Raw genomic sequence first — 18,748 nt, 5'->3', positions numbered from 1 at the left:
AAAAAATTAGCCGGGCATGGTGGCGCATGCCTGTAGTCCCAGCTACTTGGGAGGCTGAGGCAGGAGGCTCACTTGAGCCCAGGAGTCTGAGGTTGCTGTGAGCGAGGATGACGCCACGGCACTCTAGCCTGGGCAACACAGTGAGACTCTGTCTCAAAAAAAAAAGAAACTAGCTTTCTCCTTGCAACTAAGAATAATATAATCCAAACAACTGAAGGTTTTCTAATTTAAGACATGTGTTTAAAACAAACAATAAAAATCATTTCGTGTATATAGTTTTTAAACAAACATTTCAACAACACAAATAGTTTTCAAGTCTATTCCTTATGGCTATGGAAAGAATCCATCCCGTTGGAAAATATTGTATGGCCAGGACAAGAAGGGGAGGAAAACATTCAGGAAGCTGGGTCATAATCATGTCGCCCAAGAAATGAAACAAAGTATGTTCTAGTCTATAAAGTGGGTTATTAAACCAAGCACAGTGGCTGCAATCCCAGCTGTAGTCCCAGCTACTAAGGAGGCTGAGGCAGGATAATCACTTGAACCCAAGAGTTCTGGGCAACAAAGCAAGACTCTGTCTCTAAAAAAATTTTTTTAATAAAATAAATATATAAACAATAAAGTGGGTTACTGAAAACTATAAAAATTACTTTGTTGCTTCTATAATAATTTTTATCTGTAGAATTACACTGTCAATAAATAATTACTTAGCAGGATTAGTTCCTATATTAATCTAATTTAGTAGAAGCATAAAAATATTTCCTAAAGCTGAAATTAGCTTTTGCTATAGGAGCTTGAAAAATCTCATGGTTTGTATTTGGTTCACTTCTCCTCTTTAGATATTTGTACATTGAATAACTATGTCTGGATATTGACATATATTTTAAGCTACCATCTGAATGTTTGTGTGCCCCCAAAATCCATATGCCGAAATCCTAACCCTCAATGTGGTGGTACTAGGAAGTGGGGACTTTGGCAGATGATTTGGTCATGGTGGTGCAGTCCTCATGAATGAGATTAGTGCCCTTACAAAAGAGGCCCAAGAGGGACCCCTACCCCTTCCACTATGTGAGGACATATTTGTCAATTCCACTATTGACAAAAATTCCAAAAATTCCACTATGTGAAAATTCAATAGTCTATGAAACAGAAAGTTGGCCCTTATCAGACACCAAATCTGCTGGCACCCTGATCTTGGACTTCCCAGCCTCCAAAACTGTGAGCAATAAATTTCTATTGTTTATGAGCCATTCAGTTTATGGAATTTTGTTATAGCAGCCCAAATATACTAAGACCTCTTACTTACAACAGTAATTTGTACATGTACCTTGTTAACATCTCTATGGAACTTAAAAAATTGCAGCACATTCTGGATTACCTGGGTAAGCACTGCAGTGTGCTCATAACCACAGCTGATATAAATCACACCTAGATTCTTCAGTGCACCAATTGAGAGAGGCTTGTTGCTCTGTGCTGTTGAAAGAAAGCAGAATTTCTGGAGCATAGGAAACTTGGATTTCGTGAGTTTTTATATTTTTATACCTTTTTATATTTATCTTTTATATTTTTATTATTCTTATAATTCATTAACATAATTTTACAAAGTGAACAATAAGAGTATAAAACAGAGGAGAAACCCTGATTTGGGGAAAAAAGTGGTCCTTTAACATTTACTTCTGGAAGCTATTTAACCATCTGGAATGCTATTGACCTTAAAAGCTAAGCTTCAAGACCCTCTTCCCTAACAATACCGAAATCATGTTATATTCATTTGTCTACCTAAGATAACAACAGCAAGGTTCTCAAAGCAAAGAGTTTATTCACGAATGAATGACAGAGGATTGCAGTCCAGGACGTGTGTGCCATGGTGGGCCATGGGCCTATCCAGGGAGGTTGAGGCAAAGGGAAACCTTTAAAGGCAAAAAGAAGAAGTACCTGCAGGTTGTTTTGAAACAGAAGTTCATTGGTTACAGGGGCTCATGGCAGGCCATGACATGTGTACCGGCCATTGTTAGGAGACCATCTTCACAGAAGCGACCCTGACTGCAAGGTTGCAATTTAGTAAGGCTACTTGCAAGGCTGCGGTTAGGAAAGGTTGTTACTGGAAAGATGTTCTTGTAGAAGGGGCCTTAACTGCAAGTTTGTGGTTTCAGCAGAATATTTTTCAACAGTTCTTGTTATCAGGCAAATATGCGCAAGTACCCTTCCTTCATGGCCTCCCGATTCCGTTTTATTGGGGTTTGACATAAGGGACTCCATTTTGCTTCTGACGACTTTCACACATTTCTATCACACAGTAGGTGCCCTGCAAATATGTTATAATAATTGAGATAACAAGAAAAACCTACCTTATGCTGAGATGGTCAAATGAAAGGGGTGTGAGAGCCCAGCACGGTACTGGTACATAGCAGGTGCTATGTGTGAGCCAAACGTAAAGAAGTGAACAGAGGAGGATGGGGTTTGTGGGGATGACATCTTGGTGAGTTTTGTATTTAGGAGAACTGGTTGTTTGGAGGAGTTTCGTTCAGAGTTTCGTTTCGAGGTTGTTTCCTTTAATGCTAGCAGTCTTCCAGTCCAGAGGTTCCCAAACTTTGCTGCACATTGGAATCACCTATGGCAGTGGTCCCCAACCTTTTTGGCACCAGGGACCAATTTCATGGAACACAATTTTTCCAAGGATGGTGGAGGGGGAAGGAGGGAAGGTAGAGCTCAGGTGGTGATGCGGAGCGGCTGTAAATACAGATGAAGTTCGTCGCTGGCCTGCTGCTCACCTCCTGCTGTGAGGCCTGCCTGGTTTCTAAGTTTCATGGAAGACAATTTTTCCATGGACAGGACCAGGAGGGAGGCGGAGCTCAGGTGGTGATGCACAGCTGGGTTTCTGACAGGCCATGGACTGGTACTGGGATGCAGCCCAGGGGTTGGGATTGCAGTCCTGTGGGATCTTTAATGACAACTGATGCCTGGGTTTTACACCCAGACATTCTGATTTAGTTGGTATTGGGTGCAACCTGGGCACTGGAACTTTTAAAGGATCCTGGGATTCTCACATGCCTATAATCCCAGCCACTCGGGAGTCTGAGGCAGGAGGATCACTTGAGCCCAAGAGTTTGAGACCAGCCTGTGCAGCATAGCAAGACCCCATCTAAAAAAAAAAGGATCCCATGGTGGGCAGAATAATGGTCTCCCATTTTCTAATCCCAGAGCCTGTGAATATGTTATATGGCAAAGGGAAGTTCAGAGAGCCAATGGAATTAAAGTTGCTAATCAGTTGACCTTAAAATGGGGAGATTAGCCTGGATTACCCAGGTGGGGTACAGTGTAATCACAAGGGTCTTTTAACTGAGGAAGAAGGAGGCAGAAAAGTCAATGTCAAAGTCATGTGACTTAAGAAAGACTTAATTAGCCACTGCTAACTTTGAAGAAGAAAGAGGTCTATGAGTCAATTAATTCGGGTGGTGGCTAGAAACTGGAAAAGGCAAGAAAATGGATTCTCCCCCAGAGCCTCTAGGGAGAAAGGCAGACCTGCTGACACCTTGACTTTAGCCCAATGAGACCCGCATCAGACTTCAGACCACCAGAACTGTAGGACAATAAATCTGTGTTGTTTTAAGCCACTGAGTTTGTGGTAATTTGTTATAGTAGCAATAGGAAATTAATATAGCTCCCCAGGTGATTCTAATGTATCCCAAAGTTCTGGAACCACTGTTTTAACCGTTGAGACTGCCCTTTGCCAAGCTGGGCTTCCACCTGGAAAGAAATAATGATTGAGTGCAAGAAGAAGACTGTCTCCTTACCTGGGACATTTTTCCCGCTGAGGGCCAGCTGCCCTGCACTGTTGCTCCCCCAGCCAAATGAAGTCCCACAGAGAGACAGGGCAAAGCTGTGAGCCCCTCCTGCAGCCACCTGGGCCAGCGGGATCCCCTCCAGGGACCTCACCTTCTGCGGGCTGGCTTGGGAGGGGAACTCCTTCCCCAGGCCCAGCTGCCCTTGGCTGTTCTTGCCCCATGAAAACACTTGGCTGTCTACAAAAGCAACAAAGAGAAACTCAGAATTGCACACATATTGGAATACCAAATTCAAGGAGAAACTTCCACCCTAATTGTACAAATCTTTTTTTTCCCCAGCTTTATTGAGGTATAATTGACAAATAAAAATTACATATATTTAAGGTATATAATATGATGTTTTAATAATACATACACATTGTGAAATGATTGCTACAATCATCTAATTAACATATCCACCACCTCACAGAGTTACCCTTTTTATGTGTGTGTAGGAAGAACACTTAAGATCTCTCTTAGCAAATTTCAAGTATACATTGCAGTATGATTATAATAACTATAGTCACGTGGCTGTACCTTAGGTCTCCAGAACTTATTCATCTTATAACCGAAAGTTTGTACCCTTTGACTAATACCTGCCCCTTTCCCCCACCCTCCAGCCCCTGGCAACCACCCTTACTTTCTGATCTTATGAGTTTCACTTTCTTACACCCAACATATAAGTGAGATCATGTGGTATGTGTCTTTCTGTGCCTGGCTTATTTCACCTGGTATGATGTCCTCCAATTTCCTCCATGTTGTCCCAAATGGCAGGATTTCCTCCTATTTCTATTTTTATTTAATTCTATAAATCTTTAAAATATAAAACAGGAATAAAGAAGGAAATGGAATTAAAGTATTATGACTAAAGGCAAAGAGGTGGTCAAGGTCACCCTCAAACGTCCCTTCAAACAATGTCCACTCTTCTCCCTCCCAGTTAAGAGCAACCGTGTTCCTTCAGCAGCTCAGGCCAAAAACTTTGGAGTCATCCTTGACTCCTCTCTGACACCCTTCAACCCAGCAAATACAAACCTCCTAGCTTCCAAATCTACCCAGAATCCAACCATTTCTTAAAGGATGGCCTTGCTAATACACTAACAGGAAAAATAAACTATCTAACAGAAAGAAAAAAGAAGAGTAAACTCAATGCACATCATTGCCCCTTTGAAGGGAAAGATCACAGCACAACTGCCCCTTTGTTTGATTAAACACGTTGTCACTTAGTTTTATTTGAGAGTTTGTTTAACAGCCTTGAAGAGCCCTGAGCAGACAGCACGGGTACGGGCTCCTCCCATCCCCAGCTCTCGCCAGACCACATTGCAAGGACTCTGATAAGCCACCTCATGGAGAAGAGAAAGAAAAAAGGAAAAACAGACACAGCCGTTCCACAGCTGTTTTCCGCTGCCAGCTGGCAGCAATCTTTTTTTCTTCTCTTTATCCCCGTAGAAAACCTGAGCCCCTTAGCCTGGGGGCTAGCCCTGCTTCTTTCTTTCTTTCTTGTGCCAAGCCCTTTCCTCTCTGGGAGAAAAAGTATTTACTTCTTTCTATCCTAATCTTTGTGTCAAGAATTCTTTCTCATTCTGCACCACGAGTTCCTACCCTAACATTTCTCACCTCTCCATTGTATAAACTAAAAATAAAATCCTAAACCCCATTCCAATTGAACAGACCCCCTCTTAGCCAAGGAAACCCCAGAAAAACCTTAAAACTGAGTTCCCAGCCATGAAGGAGCTCAGACATGCCTCCTAAAACCTTCTCCCTTTTGGAGTTTAAACTAATTACAAACTGGACCTAAGGCCATGCAAGGCAAAGGTTAAGTCACACTTGCACACTACCAATTTATTTAACCAATCACTTTGGATATTGTAGTTTGCTCTATGGTTGGCAGACCCCCCTTATCTTAACTCAAGCATTCCTTTCTACTGACTCAAAGTCTGTAGACAAAGCTTTATTTCTTTAACCAATTACAAATGAAAGAATCTCTGAACCCACCAATAACCTATAATCTATAACCTATAACCTACCCCTCCCCCAACCTTGAGATGTTCTTCCTTTTCAGACCAAACCAGTGTAAATCTTCTACGTACTTGCTTATAATTTTACCTGCAACTTCTGTCTCCCTAAAAATGTATAAAACCAAACTGTAACCTAACTGCCTTGGGACCATTTACTTGGATTTCTTTATCCCCAGGCCAGGAGTCACTCATATTTGGCTCAGAATAAACCTCTTTAAATTATCTTAGAGTTTGGGTTTTTTCCATTAACAACTGTTACCACCTTGGCTAAGCTGTCAACACTTCTCTCCTGGAAAATTACAATAGTGCCTCACTGATCTCCCATAATCCTCCTTTGCCCCCAACAGCCTGTTCTCCAAAAAGCAGGCAGAGTGATCTTTTAAAAATCTGAGTCCAGTCGAATGCTTCAGGAGCTTGCTATCTCACTCAATAAGGGCCAATTCTCCAGCTCACAAACCCCACGTCAACAGCACTGCCCACCACCACTTTATGGACATCGTCACCCTCTTGCTCACTCCTCCTCCAGACCCTTTGCTGTTCCTGGAGCACACGGGTGAGCATGCCCCTACCTCATGGCCTTTGCATCTGGACCATTCTTCCATGGTTAGCATCCTGTCTCCTTCCCTGCCTTCTTGTTCTGGTCTCTGCTCACAGGACATCTTATAAGAATCTTCCCTGAGCTCCTTATAAAATAGAAAGACCCTGTCACTCCACCCAGGTACTCACTCTCTTACTTTCTTTTTTTTTGAGACAGGATCTCGCTCCATTGCCTGGGCTGGAGTGCAGTGGTATCATCATAGCTCACTGCAACTTCAAACTCCTGGGCTCAAGTGATCTTCCTGCCTCAGCCTTCTGTGTAGCTGGGAGTACAGGCATGTGCCACCATGCCTGGCTAATTTTTCTATTTTTTGTAGATACGGGGTCTTGCTATGTTGCCCAGGCTTGAACTCCTGGCCTCCAGCGATCTGCCCACCTCACTCTCTTAAAGTGCTGGGATTACAGGCATGAACCACCATATCTGGCCCATTTCAATAATTAAGAAGAAGCAGGCCTGGCGTGGTGGCTCACGCCTGTAATCCTAGCACTCTGGGAGGCCGAGGCGGGCGGATTGTTTGAGCTCAGGAGTTCGAGACCAGCCTGAGCAAGAGCGAGACCCCGTCTCTAACAAAAATAGAAAGAAATTAATTGGACAGCTAAAAATATATAGAAAAAATTAGCCGGGCATGTTGGCGCATGCCTGTAGTCCCAGCTACTTGGGAGGCTGAGGCAGTAGGATTGCTTGAGCCCAGGAGTGTGAAGTTGCTGTGAGCTAGGCTGATGCCACGGCACTCACTCTAGCCCAGACAACAAAGTGAGACTTTGTCTCAAAAAAAAAAAAAAAAAAAAAAGAAGAAGAAGCAACATGAGGAAGGAGAAGAGACTAATATTTATTATACCCCCACTATATGCTATGGACTGTACAAAGTATACTGTGTACTTTATCTCTCTGAATCTTCTAAGTAACCTATAAGTTAAGCATCAATATTCCTACAGATGAGAAAATTAAGACTCAGCCAAGTTAAATAACGTGCCCAAGACAAAACGGCTACACATGGCAGGTAGAAGGAATCAATCACACAATACCCATGGGATATGCCTTGGTCTCATAGTCTGTGTGGTTTAGCAGTTAAGCACTTAGTATTAGGATGTAAACAAGTATAGGTTCAAATCCCATCTCTTTTATTTAATATTGCGTAATGTTGGGCAAACTATTTAATATCTCTGAGCCCAACTTTTCTCATTGCTGAAGTGAGGATCCAAATTATACCTAGCTCCTGTGTTTGTTAGGTAATTACATGACATACATGCAAAGCATTTAACATGGTAGCTAGCACACAGAAGGTGACCAATAAATGTCAGCTTTCCGTAGTCGCTGTGGCCACAGTTGTAATAATGCGTAAGACATCACCTGAGGAATACACAAATGGTACATGTCCCTTGAAGGGAATCAGAATATGCCACCCCAAAACAGGCGACTTTGGCATACAGATTATTTTGAGCTGAAGGCAACTTGAGAATCAACAGACGCAGGAACAGTTCTCTGCGCTTTCCTTTCCTGCCTAAAAGCTGGGTGTAGGAGGGGGGAAAATGGCGGACTGGTGGCGGCCTCCTGGCTCTCTGCTCCCAGAGTGGGCGGCGAAGAACGCGGACAGCTACGCACGCGCGGATCGCTCTCCCACAGGAACAGCGTCGGGAATCTGCAGAGAAGCAGCGCGGGACAAGCAGCGCTGGGGAAAAAAAGGTGAATCGGAGAATCGAGGCTAAGTTTGGAGAGCGCGGGACACAGAATAGGGAACACAGCGGGGACGGCCACGCCCGCTGGCCGGCTGGGCAGTGTGGTCTGACCCACAGGAGGAGACTCTTCCTCCCTGGACCTCCACCTCCACTCAGACAGGGAAGTGTCTGCAGTCAGTGCGAAACTGAGGCACAGGCTGCCGGGCAGTGCGGAGAAGAGACGAAGTCGGGGGACATTTCGGACTCTCCAGTGCGGGTGCTGGGTCCGCACTGGGCGGGGGAGGGGCAGGTCTGAGGCTACACGTCCCGGACCGCGGGAGGGAGTTTGGGGACAGGCTCCTCGCCTCTGGCGCCCGCGGGATCCAGACCAAGGGAGGTGAGCGCCGAGGGAGAGGCTCTGCCCCTGGAAACCGCCGAAGAGGCGGCGGCGCAGGGTGGGGTGGAGTGTGCGGGACTCCCTACTGGACGGGCGCGACTCAGTGCGGCAGGGGACGGCTGGCGGCTCCTTGAGACAGTATGTCAGACCCAGCGCCCGCTGCTCCCCGAGCAGTGGCCTCCGGTGCTGGCTCTCCGTGGGCGGGCGGCCGCCATTTTGGGGTCCACAGCCTAAAAGCGCTGTGGCGCCGCCCCTTCTCCAGCCCAGCAGGGCAGGCCCAGGCAACGGACTCAGGCGGCACCGCTGCCCCTGCGCGGCAGAGCAAGCCCCGCCCTTGGAGGAGGGGAGCGAGGAGAGAAGCCGCTTCTGAACATTCCGCCCCTTCCGCCTGTCTTTTCGTTCTGGCAGGTCAAACCCTGCCTTTGAAGGGGCGGAATAATGAGAGAAGCCGGAACCCGCGGCTTCGGAGGAGCGTGGCCCCGCCCAACCGCTTCTGCCTCAGGCCTACCAGACCCCGCCCTTGGAGGGGCGGAGTAACGAGAGAGGCCGCTTTGAAGGCGGAGCTGCCCGCGGCCTGGCCGCTTCTACCTCTCGCTGACCAGACCCCGCTCTTGGAGGGGCGGAGTAAGGAGAGATGCCGCTTTCTAAACATTCCACCCGCAGCCACTTGCCTTTTCACGCCGGCAGGTCAAACCCTGCCCTTGAAGGGGCGCAGAAACCAGAGCAGCCGCTTTCTTGGCCCAGACCCGCGGCGGCCCGGGGCAGGCTTCCACCCCCTGCCCGGCTGCTTGCATTTCCCGCCAGCCAGACTGACCCCGCCCTTGGAGGGGCGGAGTAAAGAGAGAAGCCGCTTCCCGCGCAGCGGCCTCTGGCAACGCCTCTCCCCCGTTCTGCAGCTAGACTGGCTTGATCTCCCCTGCTGCAGGGCAGACCCTGCCCTTGGAGAAGGGGAAAAACGAGAGAAGAGGTTTTCTGGACCAGAACATTCGGTGGTCTCAGGCAACAGCCCTTCCCCAGCCTGGCAGGGCAGGCTACACCCTTGAAGGCAGGGAGAAAGGAGAAAAATTGCTTTCTCTGTGTGACTGGGGTGAATCTGTGGGACCTGGGAACTAAGCAAAAGGGGACAGACTGTTTAATAGGACCAGTGGGTTGGTCTTGATCATCTGATAAGAACATAACACTTCGGCTCAGGTTTGGCGCCCAGGCTGCTGCCAGCCTTGGGGCTTAAGGTCCGGGAAGGAAAATCTTGGCCAGCGTCCTCAGCAATTGCACCAATTGACACCCCCAACCTGGAGCTGCCTGGCAAGTGTGGCGAAAGAGCCCTGAATAACATATTAGCAGCTCTCCCCTAGCAGCAGATCCAGCAACCGCAGAAGTACATGCTCTCAGGCTCACAGGCACCTGTTGCTCTTCTTACCCCACCTAAAGCAGCAACAGGGCTCAAGTAACCCTTGGGAGTGACAAGTCATTTCCCAAAGAGTGGGGTGCTGGTATACCCCATTTGGGGGTTTAGAGCCCAAAACAAAGGTATTGGAATACCTTGATGATCGACTCCTCCACGCAAACTGCAAGCAACAAAAGAGAGGGTAACCCTATAGCCCAACACAGTGCCTTCCATCTCAGACTAGCAGAGTTCAGTGGAGTCACTCACACAAGAGTGATTCACCACCTGGGAGACTAAGCAAGGGGTCCAAACTTACTAATCTCCTTCGGCAAGAGGTGAAGACAGCAGGTCAGAGACAACCCAATAGGCTAAAACACCTCTAAGGCAATACAGGACCAGAGCGTATCTCCCCAGCACTGTCAAGGAACGTCCCTTCAGGGGTCGAGAGTTAAAGCTATAAGCCAGCCCCGGCACCCCCAGTTCTTGACAAAGTAGCCTGATGACAAAGAATCGGCAAAAGAACACTGGAAATATGAAAGATGAGAGAGAAAAGTCTCCCCCCAAAGAAAATATTTGATCTCCATCAATAGATAACAACTTACATGATATGATTAAATTGACAATGGAAGAATTCCGAATATGGATTGTAAGCAAACTCAATGGAATTGAAGAGAAAATAGAAACCCAACATAAAGAAACCACAAGACCAATACAGGAAATGAATGAAAATTTCTCTAAAGAAATTGAAATACTATGGAAAAACCAAACGAAACTCTTGGAGATGAAGGAGGCTTTCAAGGAACTTTAAAACACAGTGGAAAGCCTTAAGAACAGAATGGATCACACAGAGGAAAGAATCTCAGAACTTGAAGATAAAGTCTATGTGCTAAACAAATCAGACAAAGAAAAATAACACAGAAACGAGACAAGACCAAAACATACAAGAAATGTGGGATTATGTAAAGAAGCCAAATATAAGAATCATTGACATTCCTGAGAGAGAAGAAGAAAATGCACAAGGGCTGGAAAATTTATTTCATGGACTACTGGAGGAAAATATGCCTGGCCTGGTCATAAATCTAGACATCCAAATACAAGAAGCATACAGAACTCCTGGGAGACTCAATGTGAAAAGGCAATCACCATGTCACGTAGTTATTAGGCTGACCAAAGTAAACACTAAAGAAGAAATCCTCCAAGCAGTGAGGTGAAAGCAGCAAATAACCTACAAAGGAAAACCTATCAGACTAACTGCAGACTTCTCAACTGAAACTTTGCAAGCCAGAAGGGACTGGGTGCCTATCCTTAATCTTCTAAAACAAAATAATGGCCAACCTGGAATTCTGTACCTGGCAAAATTAAGCTTCATCTATGAGGGAGAAATAAAGACTTTCCCAGACAAACAAACTCTGATGGAATTTGCGAAGACCAGACCACCAATCTACCTTGCTCATGGATTGGTAGAATCAACATTGTTAAAATGTCCATACTGCCTAAAGTAATCTACAGAATGAATGCCATCCCCCTCAAAGTACCAGCATCATTCTTTATACAGATTGAGAAAAAATAATTCTACACTTTGTATGGAAACAGAGAAGACCTCGTATAGCCAAAGCAATCTTAAGCAAAAAGAACAAGCTAGGAGGCATCAGTCTACCAGACTTCAAGCTGTACTACAAGGCTATAGTAACTAAAACAGCATGGTACTGGCACAAGAATAGAGACATAGACCTTTGGAACAGGATGGAGAATCCGGAGGTGAAACCATCTGCATATGGTCATCTAATCTTTGACAAAGCAGACAAAAATATACATTGGGAAAAATAATCCCTTTTCAATAAATGGTGCTGGGAAAACTGGATAGCTACGTGCAGAAGATTGAAACTGGATCCCTACCTCTCACCTCTAACAAAATACAATTCTAGATGGATAACAGACTTAAACCTAAGGCATGAAACCTTAAGAAACCTAAAAGAAAATGTAGAGAAGACTCTTTCAGACATTGGCCTGGGCAAAGAATTTATGAAGAAGACCCCCAAAGCAATCATAGCAGCTACAAAAATAAATAAATGGGACCTCATCAAATTAAAAAACTTTTGTACAGCCAAGAAAACTGTCATTAGAGCAAATAGACAACCTACAGAATGGGAGAAAATATTTGCTTTCTACACATCCGATAAAGGGCTGATAATAAGAATCTATCTAGAATTCAAAAAAGTCAACAAGAAAAAAATCAAACAATCCCATCGATAAATGGGCGAAGGACAGGAACAGAAACTTTTCAAAAGAAGACAGAATAATGGCCAGCAAACATATAAAAAGTGCTCAACATCTCTAATCATTAGGGAAATGTAAATGAAAACCACAGTGAGATATCACCTAACACCAATGAGATTGGCCTACATTAAAAAATCCCAAAGCAACAAATGCTGGCGAGGATGTGGAGAGATAGGAACACTCTTACATTGCTGGTGGGACTGCAAATTAGTGCAACTTCTGTGGAAAAGAATTTGGAGATACCTCAAAGACCTACAAGTAGAACTACCATTTGATCCAGCAATCCCATCACTGGGCATCTAACCACTTGTTTTAGTTTCACTTTCTGTGAACTCCTGTACTCAAATATATTAATAAAAATTGGGTTCCTTTTCTCTGTGAATCTATCTTTTGTTCATTTAATTCTCAGCCCCCCAGACCCTAATCATTAGGAGGTCATGTAAACAGAGAGAGCCCTTTATGGCAATAAGACATGAATTAGGCACTATTTAGAGTACCATAAGAACAAAGAAATTTGGAAAAAAATTAGAACAACATATCTTATAAAACCTGGAAAGTTAAAAATGTCTAAATGCATTGAACCCTAATGCATTAAAAATCAATAGTTATCATTCCTATTCAAAAAATTACTTCCTAATGACACTTAGAGATTCAAAAAGTGTTTTTTACCTTTTGATAATGCCAGGGAGTGATAGTGTCCACAGGAAACTTGTATTATTTTTATACCAGTCAGAGTTGTTATTTTCCTATTACAAAAATGATATAAAATCTGTTAATCCTTATTAAGGGTGAATTTCCAAGTGAACTACAGATATTTAAAAGAATCTCAAGTAATACATCTTGCCTGGGAAAACAATTTCATCTGCTTGTATTTCTGTAGTACCTTTATTCTAGAGCCCTCAAACAGTTTTTAACATGACATCGACATGCACAAAGGTACAAGACAGAATCCAAAACAGTATATATTGCAAAAGGGATTTTTACTGGGCTTTAATACATTATATAATGTACCAATTTTTACTATATACTTATTGGTCTAATAGAAAAATAAGTTCCTTCATACATATATAGTATAGGGCTTTAGAAGTTACAGAACCCCAACACCTTCATCATCTAATTTAAGCCCTGTGAGATAAAGAAACCATTAAGCTGAATCATACAAAATTGCCATTTTTATGGATCAAAAACACATAATGAGATGGAGCAGAGACCCCTCTTAGGGGCCTGCCAGTCACCCCTCTCCCACTAAGGCATGTAAATAAAGGAAAAATCTTGAGTCCCTTCAAGGGAATTTCTAGGCACTTAGATAGCCTTGAAAAGTAAATGAGCAACCTTATAAGCAAGAAGACAGTAATAACAACAGTCCCCTTCTGGAAACTAAAAGATGACATCTTAACATATGTTCTGGAGTTGTTTTTCAGAACCCCCCCACCAGGTGGAAAACAAAGATGAGGGAGAACTGAGGACTGAACTCTCACCATAGCTCTTTGTTGTAAATTTCTCCCTGAGGGGTCCAGAAAGAGCCATCCCCACATTAACAGTCCTTTTCGCCGACCCCAACTTTTAGACAAGGCCTTAACTAATCGCTAATCAAACACTCTCTGAATCCACCTATGACCCATAAGCCCCCACTTCAGATAGCCTGCCTTTTGGGGCCAAATCAATGTATAACTTCTGTGTATTGATTTACAATTTTGCCTGCAACTTCTGCTTTCCTGAAATGTACCCTTGCCTTTAAAAACCCTTGCTTGCAAGCTATCAGGGGATTCGGGTCTTAAGCATCAGCTGCCCATTCTCCTTGTTTGGTGCCATGCAATGAAACACCATTTTCCCCCACAGCAAATCTTGGCATCGGTGTCTGGCTTTATTGCACTGGGCCCACAGATCCTAGCTCAGTTTGGTAACAATAACTATCAACAATTTCATATGGTTGAACCCAGCGGAAATCCAAGAAATCACAAGCTGTAAAACTAGACTCAAGCCCTGTTCTTTTCATTCCAAGTTAAATGCTCATTTCCCCAAGTCACATTGGTCTCTCATGAAATTTAATGACCAGAGGAGGTAACAAGAGGTAACTTCCTAGTATTAAAAAGTATGGGTTTGAAAATTCCCTAAGCACGTAATTCACAAACGCACAATTCAGAGCTGACCGATAATCTTATCACTTGTCCTGGGAAGCTGTTTGTGAGGAAATGTGATATTTTCCCCCATTTTACTAAGTGAAATATTAGGGCCCAGTGGCTTATGACAAGCCGAAAGGTTATGTTAAGAGCAAAACTTCCTCTTTCAACTTGAGTCCAGCGTTGGGGGCCTGCAAATTAACTGACAATAGATTAACAAGAGAAAAGACAAGGTGTGTTTATACATGTGCTCTATTGCAGAATTGCCCAAAGTGAAAGTTTATATACATCAATGTCAAAAAAGGGGAGTTTTCAGGACTTTCAGGGAGAGAGAATGGAAGGTTCTATTGGGCTTTTTAATGGTAACGGTAACGGGGAATCTGTCTTCACGCAGCTGAATTTGCAGGAATCTCCCCCTGAGGGGGGGTTAATGGCAACTGGGTTTTTGGGAGGCTCTGCTTCAGTCAGATAAAGGGAATTGAGATAAGATTTCTTTCTGCATCTTCCGTAGCTCAAATGTTTTCACTTTAAAATAATCTTTATACCACTCCGGGGGTCCAAGTGGGTCCCTACAATTATGTTCCAATAGACAAGATTAAGATTTAGGGGTCACCTCTTCTCATTTGACTCTACCCTTTTCCTTCATGGGACTCTAATTGAATAATAATTGGTACTGTAAATTTTCTCCTGCCTTCCTCCCCCCACTACACGGAGATTAGGGACTGTGTTTGTTGGTTATCTTTGTATTCTGTCATCTTGCATGGTGCCTGGCACATGGTACTCAAAACTATTGAATGAATGGTGGAGTGAATTGAAATACTTACTTAGGTACAAAACTTATTTCCTTAAATTCGCCAATCCCCAGCTGCCCTTCAGAACCGGCTCCCCACGCGAAGACCCTTCCTTTGCAGCAGACAGCCAGGGAGTGTTCCTTCCCACAGCTCACCAGATCAACATTTAGGGTTTCCAATGCCTGAATTGGTTCTTTGGGAACAAAAACAAAACAAAACAACACCCCCCCAATAATTAATTTAACAACAAGTTTAAGACAGCACTTTCCTTGAAAAGGAAGGGTCACCCAGATTCCCTGTCTCTTCCAATGGTCTTTTGAATCAAGACCTGAAGTCCAGGCTAAATGTGTGGAGGAAGTCATTGTGTGTTACCCTGTCTTTATGGGATACAGCTGTGTTAAAATGATCAATTGGGAGACCATAAGCCTGAGACAGCTCCAGCACCTTGGGTTCCTCTGTAGCCAAATGGAAACCCTACTCAGAGTGAATGGTCATAGCCTAGCCCTAGGAAAATGAAACTTAAGCTTAACCAATGAGAAACCAACAACTAACCCAGACTTTGCACTTTAACCAATCAAATATTTTGTCTTGCTGTTATGAAGGTTTTCCCCTTGCATCTCCTGGCACTCCCCTGTCAGCCCAATCCCTTGAGGTCTGGTACTGCCTTATTCACGAATCACTGAATGTTCAAATAAACTCTTAAAAATGTTAACGCCCCTAAGTATATCGCTTAACAGCTGCTATTTAGTTGAGTGGACCTTGTGGAGGTTGGGGCCTCTAGGGACTATGACGCTTGACCAAATGTTTCTCTATGATGGTGGTAGCAAAACCCAGCAAAATAAAGGGACCCAGAGGGAAAACGGGATCTCCTTCATTCTCCTCTTCTGTCTTCCCAACCCTGAACATTGGGAGCAGGGACACCCCTGCTCAGAAGGAAATTGGCAAGAAGCCAATATCTCATGAGTGTGAGAGGCAAGTGCCAGATCCTCTAGCAATGAAGAGTGAACAAATATGCCCCTATGGTGTCCCTAAATGTGCCCACAAATGAAAACCTGATCATACTTCCCTACAAGTCAATCTAAACTATTTTCCCAAAGTGTCTGTCTGTGAATTACTAGAGGTTTGGAGTTGAGAACATCATTGCCAGTAAAGTTTTTATAACACTTAAGATTTTATATTATATTTGTGATCTTATCTTTTTCAACTATTCACTTGCAATCTACGCAATGCTAAAAAATTTCCCCAAGATTCATACTCTCATGAAGGTAGATATTGGTATCACCTTCCTGGAGAACAATTTGGCATTAAGTACCATATTCCCCGTAATTTCCGCGTGAAGGGGATCAGGATATGCCACCCAAAAATATGCCACTTTGGCATAAGAATTATTTTGAGCTGAAGGCAATTGTGAATCAAAAGAAGCAGGAAGAGTTCTCTGCCCCACTCTTATCTACCTAAAAGCGAGGCATAAATATCCCTTTGTGAAGATGTTCCCCATCTTCTGTACTAGGAAGAGAAGAGTCACCTAAGACAGAGAGTTGACACCAAGGTGAATCTGCATAAACAACTCTTACTTAAATAACCCTTATCTTCCATATATTTCCTAGTCACTTTCCCACAATTTCTCATCTTTTAAAGTCCAAACACCCTTTCCTTTATTAAATGCAGTATACAAGTCCCTGAGTCCAAGCACTTGAGTTTAACTTCTTTTCTGTGAATTCCCATGCATGTAAATTCCCCTTCATGTAAAAGATTAATAAAATCGTATACTTTTTCTTCTGTTAGTCTGTCTTGTCAGTTAAATTTGCACGCCCCAGGCACTGAATCTATGATGGTAGGGAAAAATTTTTCCCCTCCACATACCTCTTGAAATTATTCTAAGCAAGTAATCAGAAATGTGGTAAAATATTTACTTACAAAAATGTCAATCAGTATTAATTATAAAAGCCCCTAGGCCGGGCGTGGTGGCTCACGCCTGTAATCCTAGCACTCTGGGAGGCCGAGGCGGGTGGATCGCTCAAGGTCAGGAGTTTGAGGCCAGCCTGAGCAAGAGCAAGACCCCGTCTCTACTAAAAATAGAAAGAAATGATCTGGACAACTAAAAAATATATATAGAAAAAATCAGCCGGGCATAGTGGTGCATGCCTGTAGTCCCAGCTACTCGGGAGGCTGAGGCAGGAGGATCGCTTGAGCCCAGGAGTTTGAGGTTGCTGTGAGCTAGGCTGACGCCAGGGCACTCTAGCCCAGGTGAGAGAGACTCTGTCTCAAAAAAAAAAAAGCCCCTAATGAGAAATGACCTAGTGTCCACAAAAGGAGAATAATTAAATCGTGGTACTCTCAGAGCTTGGAATGTTATGCAGCAATTTAAAATATATTTTTGAAACATAAATAACAAAAGGGTAATATGTTCATGCCATTATTATGTTTGGTGAAAACACAATTTACACCAATTTACAGAGTTGCATATACAAACATTGCATATACAAAACTATATAGTGACATGATTTTCATAAAGATTAAATATATACATTAAAAAAAGGCAAGGAGGAAATGCTTCAAAATGCTAGCAGTTGTCTTTGGGTGTTGGAATTACAGAGGCTTTCTTTCCCGTGTTTTTGCAATAATAGGTAATGGTAAAAATGCTATTATATATTTTTTAATTTTAGGAAAAAAGATGCCCGACGGTATTTCTGAGAGAGCTACAGGTGTCCAACTCACAAACCACGTTTGGAAGGTCAGACTGACTCCTCCAGTTAGATGCGTGCTGGTGAGGACTGGTCCGAAAGGCAGGCTGGAGGAAGCAACTACATCTCAGTCCAGAGGGGCGCGGTCCAGGTTAGTTTCTGCTCTCAGTTTCGCTTTGAACTTGAATTGGAAACAGAAACCAATCCGAGCCACCTCTGGAAAACGAAACCGATGGAGCTGCGCTCCGGCAGAGCGGAGCATCTTTTTCCTGTCTCCTGTGCCCCAGCGGACCCCAGGCTGCCAGCGCCCACCGCCCGGCCCGCGCTCCCCCGCACCCGGGTCCCCAGCGCTCACCCGGCAGCTCGGCGCGCGGCACGCCCCTCCGGCCCAGCTGGCCCCGGCTGTTGTCTCCGCACGAGCGGACCGTGCGGTTGGTCAGCAGCAGCAGCGAGTGGCGCTCCCCGCTGGCCGTCTGCAGCAGCTCCGCGTCCCCCGCGCCCGCCGCTCGCCGGCGCTGCAGCCCCCGGGAGCCCGCGTCCCAGCAGAAGTACATGCCGCTCCTGCGCTCCGGGTTCTGTGCCTCCCCAACGCTAGGGACTGCTGTGCGCCGATTTCCCGGAAACCGGGAGCTGTGCGATCCAACCTCCCGCTGCCCTCGCCCTCCTCCGCCACCACCCTGCCACCCCGCCCGCCACTCGCCCCGGAGCGCAGTGCTGGCCCCAAGTCATCCTGACACCTCTCCCCCTGAGCTCCGAGTGCTGCAGAGCAGAGAGGACTCTCGAGGAAAAGTACCTGGATTTACATCCTAATGAAGCCACTTGTGAGCCATGCCACTTTGTCGGGTTACTTAGCGATTCCGTGCCTCAGCCGTCACATGTATGAAATACGGGCAGCGCTCAGCAAACCTAAGATGTTAGGATAATTCAATACATAATATGTAAAGTGTTAGAGTAATGCCTAGCGTGCTTAATAAAAGCTGCTGAGTGCCTACCGTCTTCCATA

General features: G+C 44.6%; 1 protein-coding gene across 2 annotated transcripts in view; it reads right to left on the bottom strand.

Moving 5' to 3' along the window:
- HERC6 (HECT and RLD domain containing E3 ubiquitin protein ligase family member 6) overlaps positions 1-18,299 on the bottom strand; it is a 52,114-nt gene extending 33,815 nt beyond the window's left edge. For both annotated transcript variants that reach the window (XM_012647169.1, XM_012647170.1), the window contains exons 1-5: positions 18,101-18,299; positions 15,095-15,254; positions 12,820-12,896; positions 3,795-4,022; positions 1,379-1,473 (exon numbers count right to left, since the gene is read on the bottom strand). In XM_012647169.1, coding sequence (XP_012502623.1) covers positions 1,379-1,473; positions 3,795-4,022; positions 12,820-12,896; positions 15,095-15,254; positions 18,101-18,299 — 759 coding nt within the window. The remainder of the gene's footprint in view (positions 1-1,378; positions 1,474-3,794; positions 4,023-12,819; positions 12,897-15,094; positions 15,255-18,100) is intronic.
- Positions 18,300-18,748: the final 449 nt, after the last annotated feature.

Source organism: Propithecus coquereli, unplaced genomic scaffold (genome assembly GCF_000956105.1).
Source record: "Propithecus coquereli isolate 6110/MARCELLA unplaced genomic scaffold, Pcoq_1.0 Scaffold26, whole genome shotgun sequence".
Taxonomy (NCBI): domain Eukaryota; kingdom Metazoa; phylum Chordata; class Mammalia; order Primates; family Indriidae; genus Propithecus; species Propithecus coquereli.
This window is presented reverse-complemented; position numbering and strand designations above follow the sequence as displayed.